The sequence below is a fragment of the Trichomycterus rosablanca genome, chromosome 4 (genome assembly GCF_030014385.1).
Source record: "Trichomycterus rosablanca isolate fTriRos1 chromosome 4, fTriRos1.hap1, whole genome shotgun sequence".
NCBI lineage: Eukaryota > Metazoa > Chordata > Actinopteri > Siluriformes > Trichomycteridae > Trichomycterus > Trichomycterus rosablanca.
The window spans coordinates 22,534,115-22,552,361 of NC_085991.1; the positions used below are offsets into that span (position 1 = coordinate 22,534,115).

The window sequence follows — 18,247 nt, forward strand, 5'->3', positions numbered from 1 at the left end:
CTGGCCGGACATCCAGCAGGCACAACTGGCCTGAAGAAAGGAAGTCAATTCGGCAACAGCATGAATGGGCGTGTGACTCTTTATACGCAGTCTGATTGTAGTTTTTGTCAGGATTTACCACTGGTTGTTGTAAAGAAGCTGCAACAAATACACAGGTGTCAGTATTTTAGTCTGAGGCTTTCCACATTCAGAGCCTGTGATGCAAACAGGAATTGAAAATGTCCCCTCACTTTTTGATTTCGTACACCAGTTACCTAAAGATGGAAATAAAATCCCTAAATGTAGTAATTAGAAGGGGTGTCCACATACTGTTGGATATATAGTGCATGTCATTGGTCAGTATTACTTGTACTCTAAATTGTATCTGTACCAGATATTATGCATCTCATCTATTTTGATTCTCTGTATTTTTGGGAATCCGCCAACTTGTCATTGCATAACTTCCAGAAAAAGGCAGAATATCACTTCAAAATGTTATCTCTAAATTAGAGGTGTCAAACTCAATCACAGAGAGGGCCAAAAATAAAACCGGTACAAGGTCAAGGGCAAAACAGGGTCAACATTTATTAAACAGGATAAACAGGATATTGGATAAAATGCAAAAGGAAAATTAAGGTAGGTTACATGAGCATAATTGACTTCTGACCTCTGATGAATGTGCAGTAGAGTGGGGGAAAGGTGCAGCTAGACGACTTGCAGGTCTTGACATGCTCGCTGTTGCAATGCATTCTGGGACTTGTAGTATCAACTGTGTGCGTCCTATATACTGGTGGGCCAGGTGTTATTGTACCTCAGGCCAGATGAGGCCCACAGGCCTTGAATTTGACATTTAAAAGCGTCTGCTTTAAATAAAGCAACTAAATGCTGCAATTGTGACTTACTTTTATTATTCAGTTTAAATAATAAGTAAAAATAATTTAAATAAAATGACCTGACCTGATGTCCTACAGCTGCTTTATGATCATTACAATTAAAATCATGACACAACTATAGTTATCTACTTGTATTTGCTGTTTCCTGTACGCTAACCAGTCGAGCGCCAATAATACCTGATCTTGGGTGTCTGGGATACTTTTGTCTTGGACTTAAATTTGTGTTTCTAACTACAGCGCTAACAAAAAACACGAGTAGTTTTCTACATTCAAACTTGCATTATGCAACATCAAATGTTCTGGGCAAATTATTTAGCTTAAGTTCACACCTCTGAGGTTGTGAGATTTTTTATTAAGAATAGTTTTTTTCTACAATCACGTTTTCTTAAAATAGTACCAAACTTTCAAGTCTGAAAATATCAGGCAATAGAATATACTAAGTTATGACAGTAATTGGTATAATAAGGGGGGGGATCTATATGACAACAACACCTTTATAGTGATAATACCATAGAGCTTGTACAGTAAATACAATCATTTGTTCTTGAGACAAGTATAAAGTTATGCATAATAGCAAAGCTGTGCTAAACTACAGTGGTGTGGCACTAACGGTTAGTATGACAAACAGGATGATACATTTAGATAAGATTATTATGCCCACTGGATGAAGCCCAGCAGCAACACCAAGTTTCGAACCGAGGAGTTCAGAAACTCATGCTGGGATGCCAGCGGAATATCCCGCTGCGCCACCTGGGTGCCCCTAACACTGTTTTTCACAAAATTATTAAGGTAGCAAATGTCGGTGCAAATACTGAAAATAATTTAGTTGCCCTTCTTTTAGGCAAAAGCATACTGATTTAATTTAGCAAAAGAAATATCACTTGACATCACAGTTTACGTAACCTTGTTTGTGTGATCTGCAACTGTATGTTTACTGTGACTAAATGAATTGTCCAAATAACCTACATCAAATGAACATCTTTTTATACATTTTTTTACTACACATTCATACATACAGAAACTTAGATAATGGTGTAAAAATGTTCTCTATGAATAGGACTACTTGTACCTACTGCAACTATTAAAAAGCACATAAAGGCGCGGTGTTACAAATTCCAGGTCCTCTAATGCTCAGCATGTATCATCACCTGATCACAGCTCATCCCTTACCTGATATTCCGCTTTCAAATAGCCTCCCATGCCATGGACTCATTGCACAACATCAGACTTTTCCATGAGATCTGCTCTTCCTTGCTCCTGGTTTTTTTTTTGCAGTTTGGTGTCGGGTTAGCATTAGCAGTTAGCTTTCACTTAGCATTTAGTTCTAGCTCTGATGGCGGTTTTGTATTTAGATTTTGTGTGTTTTTTTTTTTATATAATCACTCTGTAAATAAATATACCTGAACTAGTGTTCGATAATCTGTTTTCCAGTGTCTTTTATTATAGGTTTTCTTGCCAAACTCTGAAGGAGACCTTGTCACATCATGCTAAAATGAAATTTGTCCGGATGGTAGGATGGTGAACAACCACTTATTCTTTTTTTTTTATTCTTTTTATTTGTGAACTTTTTCCATTCAGTTCATTTTGTTTATTTATTTAATCAAAATTAATTGAATCCAAATATCCTCTCAAGGTTTCTTCATTATAATATTTAGGGAGTTGTTTTTTTCTCGCCACTGTTGACCTTGTCAACTCTTTAGGGGTTTTTGTACTGAAAATGTGCTGCTTTAAAACAAAGTCCATTGTACAAAGTTCTATACAAATAAATTTGACTTAACTTGACAGGTTTTCCATAAATTAGAAGCTGCCAAAACATGGGTGAAACTGTCCACAGGCAAGTATGCATTTTATAATGTGAGCTTAGAGGATGCCATACAAGAAAGAAGCTGCTGCTACTAATTTTTCTTTGTCCATCAGCAACAAATCTAATAATCTGTACAGTGACAATTAAGAAGAAGGGTCTTCTTTTTTGCACAGTATTTTCTAAGCCCACTGAGATATAAAGCATGCTTGACTGTGAACAGTGTCACTTAAGTTCCATTGATAGCTCAGGGATAAAAGTACTGGACTAGTAATCATAAAATTGCTGATTCAAACCCCACCAATGCGATGGTAGTACATTTGGGTTCAGGAGAAAGGCCCTCAAATACTCGGGTTGTATTTATTCACAATCTGGAGTTAAAAAGCTTCCACATAATTTCACAAAAAGCAAATGTGACTTTACAGCAGACCTGTGATTCTTTGATTATATCTGAAACATTTATACGTCACAATTTTTATGCAATTTTTAATAGTTGCAGTCAAACTAGCTCTATTTATATAGGCACAGAAACTCACCATAGTCAATCATAATCACTAATAAGTAAGAGGGCCATGCCACAAAGTAAAATAAGGTTATAATACCTTCAACAAAAGTTAAAAACTCAATTTTTAACTCAAAAAAAGTTAAAAATCTGTGTTGCTGTTTGTACCATATGTTTTAACACAGCAGATAAGAAAACCCACAATCAACCAGTAAAAGTTGACAGAAATCACTGTACATGTCATAGTTCATTTTTAAATAATAATAACCAATAAACTGATTGGTTAATGAATTGCCCTAAATTAGGCCATTTTGTGGGTCTTATCTTACTTAGCTCAAAAAAAGAATTTTTTAGTGAAATGTTGTGGCTACAACAGTGGGATAGGTTTTCCATTTGGCAAATTCCCTTTTTCTTAGCACTTTATATATACTGTCATGCCATGCAGCACCCTATATCATACATGCATTCATGCTTAAATATTAATCAATACAGAAAAACTGGTATAAAAACGTTAAAAAGTTAATAGCATTTAAAAAAAACTTTTTAAAAATAGTCTGAGGTATTATAAATCTATTCCACACTGAAGAGGTGAAGTGCAAAAAAGCTGTTAAAAAACACACAAGCTGGTTTGGTACATGACAAACTGAGGGTTGTGTAGGGATCACTGAAAAGGTTTGGGACGTGGGTTGGGTCAAAAACGCACTAAAATCTATCATGCAGCAGAATGGGGTCCTACTTTGATCCAAGCGACAGATCTGACTGGGCGTCTCTCATGTCCATCTGCCTTGCTGGCATCTCATTGGCTCCTGGAAATCCCACAGGCTTCCTACAAGTCAGCGGAATTTAAATGGTTCTTGATTAGAGGGTACCGAGTCTTTATGTCTCTGCCTCAGAATGTCTGGAAAGGCGTGTTTAGGGTTTAGTCTATTGATGGGTAATAAAGACAAAATACACATCAACCATCAACCAAAAAAAAAGAAGTAGCCTTAATTAGAAAGACAAAAATGAAGAAATTAATAAGCATGATGATATTTTAGCTAACATATGTATATCAACAGCTCGTTGGTTGGGTGTTAACAGAACAGCTTATTTACCCATGTACCACAAGTAACGACACATCTCTCCCTAGATGTAGAGTGTAAATGAATTTGATAGTTCTGCAATAGACTGACAGCCTGTCCAGGGTGTATTCCAGCAGTTGGTGAATATATACACCGATCAGCATACAGGACATAACATAACAGGACTCTCCCAGGACCACTACAGAGTAGATATTATTTGGGTGGTGGATGATTCTCAGCACTGCAGTGACACTGACATGGTGGTGGTGTGTTAGTGTGTGTTGTGCTGGTATGAGTGGATAGAACACAGCAGTGCTGCTGGAGTTTTTAAACACCTCACTGTCACTGCTGGACTGAGAATAGTCCACCAACCAAAATATATCCAGCCAACAGCGCCCCGTGGGCAGCGTCCTGTGACCACTGATGAAGGTCTAGAAGATGACCAACTCAAACAGCAGCAATAGATGAGGGATCATCTCTGACTTTACTTCTACAAGGTGGACCAACCAGGTAGGAGTGTCTAATAGAGTGGACAGTGAGTGGACATGGTACTCCACCAGCACAACACACACTAACACACCACCACCATGGCATTGTCACTGCAGTGCTGAGAATGATCCACCATCTAAATAATACCTGCTCTGTGGTGGTCCTGTGGGGGTCCTGACCACTGAAAAACAGGGTGAAAGCAGGTTAAAAAGGTATGTAGAGAAACAGATGGACTAATACAATTTTTTAATGTTATGCCTGATCAGTGTAAATATACAATAAACAATAAATGTAAAAAATCATCAAAAGACCCAAATGTAAGTGTTATATAACAAAGTAAATGGAAGCTTTTGTTTTTGACAAATAAAAAATAATGAGGAATTAATTTCTATAGCTGCAGTAATGAAAATGACAGCAGGTTTGTAGATTCTTCACCATATTAAATGTAGCTACAACCAACATAAACTGATCTTCTTTAAAAATGCTATATATACTGTACTTGTTGGCAAGATGACATGGTAGAAGCAGAATTGAACACTCCAGGGCACACAGTTTTGGGAAAATAATCAACCACCCCTACTGTACACTATTTTTAATAACTGTACGCCCTGGAGTGTTCTATTTAAACATTAGGGCACGCGAGGGATTGTGTAATTTAACAAGTCGAGCTATGCCTTCTGCTGCGAGATGACGGACGTTGAAGCAATTGCAAAAATTTCACGGCAAGTGCTGTAGATCTTCATAGCCATGATGTTATTTGTGACTGCACAAGACCTGTAGTTTTCTTTTGCCTTAATAAAGAGTTAAAAAAAAAATATTAAAGTTAAAAAAAAAAAAATATTATTTGAAATCTTAAATCAATTTTTCCATGTTTGATTGTTGCTATGCAATAAAATAACATATTGCAGCAAATATACAACAGGATACTGATTAAAGATTGCAGAAAAATAAGGTGTTTTCCCATCTAACATACATAATATTGTAAAAAGATTTAGGGAGTCCAGAGAAATTTTAGTCCATGTATAGCAAGGTGCAAAACCCATACTGAACCACTCCATGACAATGTCAGGCCTCTGCACATGCCACACAGCCACAGCAAGTGCTTGACTAGGCTGCCTGCAAAATAAAATGACTGTATACATACTGTTTTTATCTCTTATATACCAGATGTTTTCCCATGTCCCCAGTGCTGTACATTCTGATTTAGTGATGGATATATGAGGTTCAATCATGAAAATATCTCAGTCTTTCAATACTGTTTAAAAGCTTTGCTTAAGTCCCTCTAAACCTTGGATTTTTTTCTTAATGAGTTTCATTTTATTGCTGATTAGAAGGGTTTTTCACACGTCCCTCAAGTTGCTGTCCCTGTTATCTCTTACTACTGTCTCTTAAAATGAAGAACTGTTTTGCATACTGGCATCATTTCCTGGAGCTCACATGATCTTTTTGGAGGGAAAACAACGGTGGAAGATGAGTGGCTCCTCATTTTAATGTTGTTTTTTCCACATTTTATCCTAGAAGTCTTATATGGTCAACCATAACATGTCCACCCTGTTATGGGATATATGAGAAAAAGCAACACGATTTGATCATTTAAAAAATAATCATATTAAAAAGCAGAGAATTCTTTGTCTGAATTCACTTTTATGCTAGCATGGTTTTGCTCACTTGCTAGCTAATGGCTAATTTTATGTCAGAATGACCACCCTGTTATGGTCCACCCTGTTACAACCTAATACGTAACAGGGTGGACGTCACAGTGTATATGAGGTGCATGTGTAATTTAGCTTAATCAATATTAGTTTGGAAAAGTATAACATGTCCTTTTTATAATAAAACATGAAAAACAAATTAAAACAGTGTTTCATTTTCAAAAAGTTTTAAGGTCCAAAAGGCACCCAATCCCAGGAATGACCCATGTATGGTATCATTAAGAGTAGGATCACACAATGGACTGCTGAGCAAGAATGGACTATAATTCCATTAAAAAAACTGCACCCAGTGTAATCAGTTCCCAAACTATTAAAATGTGTCATTAATAAGAAAGCTGAAAGAACACCACAGGTATTAAATTGTGACTGGACAACTCTTCACAGACAGTGACTTGACAGGTAGATTAAATCGAGAACCTGGTGTGACCCCTTCCTGCTGCACCTCCAAAGATGATGGTATTTAGTATACTTTTCCGGTGATGTAGAACTCATATACGGTTGGAGGTGGTCAATATAAGTCAGGTAAACAAATCTGTTTTCTAAATCATTTCAGGAATCAACTTTGCAATGATTTCTGTAATAAATTAATTGTAAGAGCTTAAGTAAAACAAACTCCATATGATCCATTCCAGATACACAATGGCTGTCAAGAGTCTATACAAGAGTCTAAGTTTATTTTTACAAGGCATGTAAAAAACTGAATCACTGCATCAATATTAATGCCACATTTAAATGTTCTGAAACAGCTTGTGAGGGTGACATTCACACAATAAACATGCCAAAATTTGAGGTTGAGGTCTGTATCTGGTTGAGAACGTTAGCATTATTTTCTCTCCATTTGATCTTAGATACACGCTGTAATTGAGCATGGTGTGTAATGGCTGACAATTAAATACATGAATGGCAATAATGAAAACAGAGAGCAGTTATCTGGCAGATCATTTAAACAAGAGGGAGCGATTAAAGTGAAAAAAGAGAAGATTGAGATTTGATCCCTGGGGCACAGTTTGATTAACTAGGGCAGGAAACAGGTTACGTTATGCACTTCTAAAAGTGCTGTCTACCAGTGGAAAACAGTTTAAACAAAGCTGAAATATGTCTGAAATTCCAGTTAAGGAAAACAATGATAGAAATCATTTCCAGTACAAAAGCCATATTTATGGTTATTTCCCTAACCAAAAAAAGCTCATTTGTAAGGATGTGGCTAGAAAGGACTATACAGGGCTATATAGACTCTTAACCAAGCTGACACTAATCCGTTTAAAGTTTCTCTGATTCTTTAATAGATACACTGTAAAAAAGCTGACTTTCAAACATTTCTCTAAACTAAAATGAGAATGTAATTTGAACTAAAATAAATTAGTAGGTAGAGTTCACGTCATATTAAGTAATTTCAACAAATTCCGCTTAAACTTATTACAAACTAATTTCGCTTTGTTGATGTAACTTACAATTGTACGTTTCTGATCCACAATACTAACTAATTAGTTAACGCATGCGCACTTCAGGTCAGTGGCGTTTGCTACAGGGTTTCCCTGTCTCGGTAGGGGGTTAAGCATGTTTCTGAGAGATCGCTAGCATAAAGTAAAGAAAGTCTTTTACATCAGCGGATAAAGGTCTGTGAATATGTAGCTATTGTTATTGTAGAAGTATTAGCTGGAGAAATATGTGAAAATAAATGTAAAACAATGTTTGGAAGCCCAGAACTGCTGGGGGGAGAGAGTAAAGCTGGTCGTTTTCTGGCAGTATGTCAGCATGTCAGCGTGCTAGCTAGCTAATTTTTAGTAGTAGGTTGTTTAGTAAGTTATTTATTAAGCTATTTTGCTGCTAAATTGCATATTGTTGTTTGCATATTGTATTTTACCCCATTCTGTTTAATAAAGGTTTTTAATAATGCTCACCTTGTTTCATAAAGATTGTTCTTTGGCTTAACATATTAAGTTAACCATCTGGACTTATTTTTTGAAGTTGTGATAGCTTTTGTTCTCCCAACTAACATTGCTTTGTTCTGTAATTGATTCTATGGACAAAATAATTTTTGTTAAGTGGACTCATCATTTAACTTAATATTTTGAGTTGGGCAAATTTACTCAAAAATTCACTTGTAATAAGTTGACATATTTTTTTAAGTTGGCTGCACTTTTTTTTTACAGTGTCATTTTTGTTTTAGAGATCTCTCTCTGATATAAATTACACAAAATGCAACACCGGCTGTCTACCACATGAAAAATCCTTTTTTCTTGGACGTCATATTTCCTCATGAATAACTTAAACATCTTCCTACTGTAAAAAGCCCCACACATGCACCTCAAAGTATCTAACTGATTTAATTATATTTGCATTATTTTTATATATTTTTCCTTGAGAATTTGTTCCACTTAATTCAGGGTATCCATGAATAATGATGTTGATAATCCAACTCAGTGGATGTTCTTATACTAGAGGATAAAATTTGAAAACACTACTGCGGATACAAAAGTGTCAGTAAAACAGAGTTTTGAAAGCTGCAGCCATATCAGCAAATGCCTTTATGTATCAGCACTTAGCACATATTTCCCCTGATAAACGGGTAAATGGAACCACTCTGAAGTGTCGCTTTCAGTTTGTGGCTTTTGCGAGTCGCTTTACCACAGAGGTTATTCAGAGTGCCCCAGGTGTGTTTTGTTATTAAGTGTGGCACAGACTATTAAGACTTCTCATAGTGCACACATGTTTAGGCTTTATATGGCTGCAGAACTTACAATAAATTATCTACATATTCATTTAAGCGCTAATAATAAGGTTTTAACTGGAGTTTAACCAAGTATATATAGGAAGAGTATTAATTCCCATGCAGACACCATGAGGGCATTCAAACATGCCTTTACACACTAATGCCTGCACACATTGTAGCCCCTGGGTGTTGCCATGGTAACAGCTTACTTGTCTGTTGTCCTGGTAACACCTTTATCCAGGTACTAAAAGACTACAACTATGTGCTAGTAGTCATAAAACATCCCTTCTCATCCCTTCCCAACTGTCAACACTTACAATCTTCATACTTTTAGCTACTACAGTACTAAAAGTTGTCGTTCTGCCTCTCTTGTCCGATCACTCAGGTTTGATGACAGTGGGGAGGTGGGCGCTGATGTCCTGTGAAAGCCTTCATGACCTTGTTACCTGCTCGCTCTCCCTTTTAGTTATGCTGTAATAATTAGGGGTGCCGGAGTCTAAAGCTACTCTCTGCAAAACCGATATTTAACTTAATTCACATTTTACATTTTTAACTACAGTTTCTGTTGTTTTACCCCGAGGTGGTTCTGATGGAAACCTGTTTACCCACCCGAGGTTGAAGAATGAAGTCGAGACTGCCGTGCCAACAATGCTGCTCCTGCCAGATGTGATTGACCTGGCGTGTTTGCACCAAGAATGTCAAGAACTCACTACAGACTTTATCACAGACTGGACTAAATAATAACTCCAATTATTTTTGTTAGTTATAACTTTTGAATCATTTTAATTTGTGTTTGTATGATTTGTGTAAATCCTATTTATTCAAATTATCCTCCAGGCCACCCAAGAAGGATGGGTCCCTGCTGAGTCTGGTTCCTCTCAAGGTTTCTTCCTGTAATTTTAAGGGAGTTTTTCCTTGCCACTCTCACCCTCGGTTTACTCAACAGGGGTTTTTGTATCTGTTGGTCCTGGATTCTGTAAAGTTGCTTTGAGACAATGTCTATTGTAAAAAGCGCTATATAAATAAATTTGACTTGACTTGACTACTGGGCGTGGCTTATAATACTCACTTCCTGTTTCTGCTTTGTATCCCTTGCTGCTGTTGCTGCTGGATATGTTGTTGTGAAGGTGCAGGACGTTTGCGGTTGGCCTCCATTGCCGGATTGGGGAGCCCAGGACGTACAGATGGGTTTCCTGCAAATGGTGGTCCAGGGGGTCCCATCGGCGCCCCCTGATGGGGCATCCGAGCTCCAGATGGCATACCGGGACGCTGCAGAAGATAAAAGATGCTATTATACATTTTTTAAACACAAACAGGTAGGTCTTTCAAGTACAATGATGTTAAAATTCTATAAATTTTTATATTTTAGAGGTGCTCCACAGGGCTCTTTCATAGGGTCTTTGCTCTTTTAATTTCATGTAATCAGAAAACATTGCATAACTCTCATTTGATGAGATATAATTGTGCTTTTTTGTTCTATGTAAGATCCAAAACTCAATTGAGAAGGTATTCAGAATGAGCAGCTGCCAAATCTACTAACACAAAATCATAAGTCTGCGTTGTCCTGGATAGTCAGCTATCTTTTTCTACTCATGTAGCCAACATGACAAGATCGTGTCGGTTCCTCCTCTACAACATCAAGAAGATTTGGCCATTTCTCTCTATGAAAGCCACTCAGATTCCTCTCCAATCACTTTCCATCTCAGGACTGGACTACTGCAACTTCCTCCTGGCAGGAGCTCCCATGTCCACTAAAAACCCTTGCAACTCATTCAAAATGCAGCTGCTCGCCTAGTTTTCAACCAACCTAAACACTGCCACATCAGCCCACTGCTGCGTTCTCTTCACTGGCTTTCTGTAGCTGCACACATTCAGTTTAAAACACTGATGCTCACCTACAAAGCCAAAAATGGACCAGCCCCAAACTATCTTAGAGAAATCATAAACCCCCTCTCTGTACCATGCAACCTTCAAGCCACTAGTCTCGCTCGACTTGATACTCCACCCAGAACTTGAGGAAGACATGCATCAAGACCTTTCTCTGTGCTAGCGGCTAAGTGGTGGAACGAACTTCCCTTGTCCATTCGTACATCTGAGTCCCTTATTGTCTTCAAAAGACAACAAAAGAGCCACCTCTTTACTAAGCACTTAAGCTGAGCTAACATGCACTTACTAACCTTTTACCTATCCTAATCCTTTGTTCTAAAAGTGTTTCAGCAAATTTCTATCCATGGACTGTTGTCTACTTAAACAAGAGTTGGAAAACATTTACTGTGGATGCACTTTTGTAAGTCGCTTTGGATAAAAGTGTCTGCTAAATGCCATAAATGTAAATGTAAAATTTAGAAGTGTTTACACTGATCAGCCATAACATTATGACCACCTCCTTGTTTCTACACTCTGTCCATTTTATCAGCTCCACTTACCATATAGAAGCACTTTGTAGTTATACAATTACTGACTGTAGTCCATCTGTTTCTCTACATGCTTTTTTAGCCTGCTTTCACCCTGTTCTTCAATGGTCAGGACCCCCACAGGACCATCACAGAGCAGGTATTATTTAGGTGGTGGATGGATTCTCAGCACTGCAGTGACACTGACATGGTGGTGGTGTGTTAGTGTGTGTTGTGCTGGTATGAGCGGATCAGACACAGCAGCGCTGCTGAAGTTTTTAAATACTGTGTCCACTCACTGTCCACTCTATTAGACACTCCTACCTAATTGGTTCACCTTGTAGACGTAAAGTCAGAGACGATCGATCATCTGTTGATGCTGTTTGAGTTGGTCATCTTCTAGACCTTCATCAGTGGTCACAGGACGCTGCCCACGGGGCGCTGTTGGCTGGATGTTTTTGGTTGGTGGACTATTCTCAGTCCAGCAGTGACAGTGAGGTGTTTAAAAACTCCATCAGTGCTGCTGTGTCTGATCCACTCATACCAGCACAACACACACTAACACACCACCACCATGTCAGTGTCACTGCAGTGCTGAGAATGATCCACCACACAAATAATACCTGCTCTGTAGTGGTCCTGGGAGAGTCCTGACCGTTAAAGAACAGACAAAGCATGCAGAGAAACAGTTGGACTACAGTCAGTAATTGTAGAACTACAAAGTGCTTCTATATGGTAAGTGGAGCTGATACAATGGACAATGTGTGTAAAAACAAGGAAGTGGTTTTAATGTTATGGCTGATCGGTGTAAATACAACAACTGATCTAATTCCACTAAAAATTGCTGACCCTACCCTCTTTTTTTTTATTTTTTAGCAGGTAAGGAAAAAGACCTCACAGCAATTGCAAGCACCATCCAACGACAATAATCCACAAACTCTTGAGCAGAGGCTAATAAAATAAACCAATCCATCTATAAAACAAAGGAAGCTGTGTTCAGCAGTGCAGCTGAACCAATAAAGAATGAACAACTCGACAATGTAAAAAAAAAGGTTCTAACGCCCGTCCACCTGTGTCCGTCACTCTACTAGGGAACAGCTGGTGTGTGTATTGTAGTGTGTATGTGTGTGTTGGTGTATGTTTGTGAAAGAGTCGACATCTGAGAGGATCTCGGTGCTTGTGGAATTGAATTTGGTCTAATGTGATTGCACACATTTGTAAATAGGACACTTGAACCATGTAATTGATTATGCAGGATGAAAGTTACAATGTACACTAACTGTATAGAGAGCATGTCAAAGCCGCGACTTCTTAATCTTTGATGATATTAGTTTAAATTCTGTATGAAATCAGTTCTTGATATAACCCATCTATTCTGTCAACCAAAATTCTTGACTTCACAAATGTAACACAAAGGATTAATTCTTCTGACTAAGTTCTACAGTCTTGGTCATGATCAGAATGGGCTCGGCAACCTGAAAACAATGGAGGTAAGACAAGAATACACCCTGGACAGGGTGCCAGTCCATCCCAGTGCCACACACTTACACATTTGCTAACCTACACCTAGGGGCAATGTAGACCAGCAGATTCACATTCTTTTTAAGAAGGTGGGTGTAAAGTGGAGTACATTACACAAACACACAAGAATGCATGTGAAACTCTTCTCAGGCATTAAGAAGTTGAGGATCAAATCCAGGTCCCAAGGAAAGATATTGCTGTGAGGCACCCTGTGGTTAATCTTATTTTAGGCTCAGTTTTACCCTGGAGGCATGATGGATGTTGAGTCTGATGTAAGTCACCCCAGGAATCATTTCATTTGGACGTTTGATCCATTGAGATTTAAAATAAATAAAAATTAACATCCAATTTGTAAGATTTACACTTTCAGTATTTATTAAGAAGGCTGTTTAAGCTCAGCGTAACTCATCATTAAATTAAATTAAATTGAGGGTCCATTGAGGGTATATTTGCCTAACACATGCTCCCTCTGATGCGTGCATAGTCCACTGACCCTTTCTTATTCACCAATACTTCGGTGGATTCGCACCCATACTTCGCTGATCTTTGCATTCCTCCAATACTGTACTGTCACCTCAGGCTACTAACCAGGGTCCTTACACAGCATTGGTGACCCCACCCCCCTTTTAGTTCAGTCTTTTTTCACCCAGCAGACTAGTGGGCAATTATCTCTGCACTGCTAATTGCTTGCTAGGGGGCGCCCAGTCGACCGGCAGCAGAGCTGAGATTCGAACTCAAAGAATTCAGAATCCCAGCGCTGATGTGGTAGCGGAATATCCCTCTGCACCACCGCGGCACCAACAAAACAAATCTAGTCCCCTCTTTTTATTGTTTACTATTAAGTCACAGCCCTAAAAGAATGTTGTCATGCACTCAAACGTGATAAGCATGAAGAACGCTCAAGTGTGCTGTTTGGTTACATTCTGCCTGTCACATTCATTTGTAGAGTGGCACAGTCATGCAGCTGGTAAAGTGGGTGCCGCACAGCAACAGGGATCCCCATGTTTTTATGCAGATTTCATACTAGGTATTATATTTTTATCCTCCAAAATCAAGCAAAGCGTGCTTTCCATTTGTTGTAGGTGTTATGAGAATATATAAATATGTGAGTGTGTGATACACTGGGATTGACTGGCATGGCGGTTTAAGGCGTAAAATTCTGGGTCGGACCAGGCCGAGAAAATAATAAATCTGATTATTTTAAAATAAGCATGAACAGAAACTCTGCACGGAGAAAAATATTTTACCTATGGATGTGTCCTGAACTACATAGTATGGTACCAAAGATTATGGCAAATTAGCAAGTCCAACAATGCTTTCTATGTTGCTTTATGCTCTACATACAGACATGATTGATTGTCTGGGGAGGCAGGGTGGCAAGGGCACCTCAATAGATTGGAGTCCTGTCCGGGGTACGCTACGGCACTATGCCCAGTTTAACAAAATAAATCAAATGGATGTTTGCTTATAAGTGTGATTGTGTCATATTCTGTAGACTTTATCTAATAAGATAATAAATAAAAATAATGAATCCATCCTACTTTACAATGTACATTAACAGTCATCAGCTTTATTGTGTAGAGATATGCTGCTAAAAGAATTTAGATTACTTGTTTCTGAGAATGGCCGCAGACCCAGTACAACCCTGATAAGGAAAAAGAGGTTATTAAGGATTCACAATTAATTATTTTGTCCATGCCAACACACTCATTGAATTCAAATTCCCAGCTAATGAATCACTAACAGACACAGCAAGCAGAAGAGAAAAGCAAAACAGGTTGAAAAGCTTCTTTAATAACCCCACCCTCACCCAAATCTACTTTGCCATTCAGGGTATTGCTTTGCCGCTGCAAGGTTACAGACTATTGCTTTCACCCAGTGGCCTTAATGTGGGAAATGAGTGTTCTCTTTAGCTATGCAGGAAGTGTTCTTATTGAACCCTATGAGCAAAGGAATGTGCTCACAATGTGCAAATGTCAACCTTATCTATCCTGGGTTTGTGCTCTCTGTCTGAGTGGTTTAGCAGCAAACTTCTACTCCAGCAGCACCATGCAACTTTAATGATACTGCTCATGAAAGCTGTTCTGATGATGATGCACTGGATTGTGTAGCTCTTTTAATAAGGTTTCAATCTTACTTCTGTTGTGTGTGTGGGTGAGTATGCTTCTGGAAGTGCAATATCCTGGATGCTACGCTGTTGTGAAATTACACCTAATGAAGCAGGCAGGCAGCAAGATAAATTGCAAAGAGTGAGCCAGTGATGTACAATGCAATGATGTATGTATGAATGTGGTATGTGTATAAAATTACTAACTTATGTTCAGGTATATAAATGTACGCACCGGATTACGCTGTGAAAACTTACTGAATCTATTTGCTTTGGCATTGCCCAGTATTTCGCCCCCTCTAAATGGGAAACACCCTAATGCAAATATTTTTGCTGTCTGTAAACCAGCTTGGACATTTCAGCAGGTGTTATCTAACTGGCTTTTACATATTGAAGGCTTTTATAACTCAGGGACAAATTCTTCAGCATGATAGATTCTCTTTGTCAGACCGTATAAATGTTCTGTAAAAACCTCTGCTTCTACAGGTTTGCAGAGGAAAGTGGAATTATCTATAATTATGTTTTAATTTTTTTTATTTAACACAGTTTTGTAGCATATTTAATCTTTACTTGTCTGCTGCTGTTGCACATGGCTTTGGAACAGCTGCCTGTTTTTGTGTGTGTCTGATTTGTCTTGTATCGGTTTCATGCAGAGATCAATACCATGACTAGGGATAACCCCCAGGCTCATTAAATTATGAAACACATAATTTAACATAATAACACACAAGCCTCTGTCTTTTCTTTAAATTCTCCATATACTACAGTCATTTTGTTGGATTATTTTAAATAATAATAATAAATAATTAAAACCAAAAAAATATGTATGGTGACTGTTTTAGGGGTGCATGGCATAATAACATTTCTGGGTAATTACTATATACAGACCTAGTAATATTTTGGGAAATTACTGGTTACAGACCTAGTACAATTTCTGGTTAATTACCGGGTACATAACTACTAATATTTCAGAGAAATTATTCAGTAGAGACCAATAAAATTCTAATTACTAGGAAAAGACCTAGCATAATTCTTAGATAGTTAACATATTTAATATTTTTAACATATATAGTAATATTTCAGGGCAATTACTGGGAACATAACAAGTAATATTTCTGGGTAATTACTTTGGACATACATAGTAATATTTCGGGGCAATTACTGGGAACATAACTAGTAATATTTCTGGGTAATTACTCAGTAGAGACCAGTAAAATTCTGATTACTAGGTAAAGACCTAGCATAATTCCTAGGTAGTTAATGGGTACATATTTAGTACATTGTCTGAGTAATTACTGGGTCAAAACAGAGTACAATTCATGTATAATTCCTGGGTACAGACCCAGTAGAATTTAAGAGTAATAACTAGGTAGAGACCCAGTATAATTGCTGGGTAGTTTTGGGTTAAAATCTAGGCAGACCTATGCAGTATACCATATGGGGAGGACATGCTAACCTTCTAAGGTAAGCAATTTAGATCATTACCATAGAAAAGAGAGAACTGATAGGTTTTAAAGTCAATGCTTTTTACATTTAAACTGTCTACCGCTATCCAACTTCATGTAAATTATATCTTCAACTTAGTGAGTTTTTTTTTAGCAGATGCCTACTTAACCAGTGTTTGGTGTATTGCTGGAGGTGACAGTCACTTATCTAAATTCTTATAATAAGCCAGGTACTTAAATGGGTCAAAAAGGTTTGTTTTGCTCCTTGTTTTACTTCTGTAAAGAGAAATGTGCTATTCTGAACATTAGTTATTTTGATACCAACCATTGTCAATGTTCATATAACAGGGTGGGTTATGCCTAGCCACTTAAGCGTCAGGTGTAGCTCCTTACCTGCAAGGCCATGAAGACTGAACCCAATATGCAGGTTGCTTAAGCAAGGTAGAACAAAAGCAACAAAGTAATGACAAAGTAAATAGTGCCCAAATAGACAGAAACGAACTGAAGAAACAAAGAGCCCCCTGCAAAATGCATGACCACAGAGGAAAGAAAGAAAGCTAAATTAAATGAGGAATTGTGTTTTTGTTTATTAGGATTTTAAAGTCATGTTTTACACTTTGGTTACATTCATGACAGGAACGGTAGTTACTCGTTACACAAGATTCATAAAGTTCCCAAGGTTACATCAAACACAGTCATGGACAATTTAGTGTCTCCAATTCGAACCCAGGACCTTCTTGCTGTGAGGCGACAGTGCTACCCACTTAGCCACCGTGCCGCCCAAGGAATTGTGTATACTAAGGTATCACAACACTAGCTGTTATCTACACTAGAGTTAGTGTTATCACCACTAACTAGTAATGAACATGGTTACAAAATGTGTGAACGCTAATGGGGCAAGATGCACTGAAACAAACAAACTAGAACAATTATACAGCAAAACGTATAGCAATACCAGTATACTGCCAATGTCGTAAACACTGTGCTATATATGTATAGGCAGCTATAACTTACAGTACCTTTGTAGTGACACAGTAGCTTACATACAACATTACTGTTTTAAACTTGGTCAATACTTGGGATTTAGTTTTGTTTTGTGGTAAACAATACAAGAAAGAGTTTCCAGGAATGTAGGCTATCTATAGTTACGGGGGGGAAAAAATCAAATTGTAAAAATTATATTCTCACTAGACAGGATAGAACATTTTACAGCAAAATAACACAGATACTTGAGTAATAACTAAATTTAAAAAATCTTTCCATTAGACAAAATCTGCAAATTGGAATGATTCAGAAATAAAGTGCCAAGTGATTGGACATGTAAGTAGAAGCAAAACCATATGGGATTTGTTATATGTGGCATTTGTAACTGGACGCAACCTTCAATTACAGTGTGAATGCTGCAAATGCTGCGAATGTAAAGCCGCAACTTCAAAGGTAAAGGACGAAGGGTAATGGAACCTGCTAATTCTCTCTTCACATCATGTTTGCAATGATAGTGTTAATTCTCACATTGTGGCCACAGTGCTTTTGTAGTGCTGGACCTGAGGTCTAAATGAATGAAAGAGCATGCTTCCTGCTGAGTGAACTGACCCTTAGGTCAACTTTATTTATTCACACAGTTAAACAGT

General features: G+C 37.8%; 1 protein-coding gene across 6 annotated transcripts in view; it reads right to left on the reverse strand.

The window, feature by feature from the left end:
• Nucleotides 1-18,247, reverse strand: part of smarcd3b (SWI/SNF related, matrix associated, actin dependent regulator of chromatin, subfamily d, member 3b) — a 46,066-nt gene that overhangs the window by 19,916 nt on the left and 7,903 nt on the right. For 4 of the 6 annotated variants that reach the window (XM_062994001.1, XM_062994000.1, XM_062993999.1 and 1 more), the window contains exons 2-3: nt 10,220-10,419; nt 3,912-4,001 (exon numbers count right to left, since the gene is read on the reverse strand). In XM_062994001.1, coding sequence (XP_062850071.1) covers nt 3,912-4,001; nt 10,220-10,419 — 290 coding nt within the window. The remainder of the gene's footprint in view (nt 1-3,911; nt 4,002-10,219; nt 10,420-18,247) is intronic. The other 2 variants (XM_062994003.1, XM_062994002.1) reach the window with 1 other exon arrangement.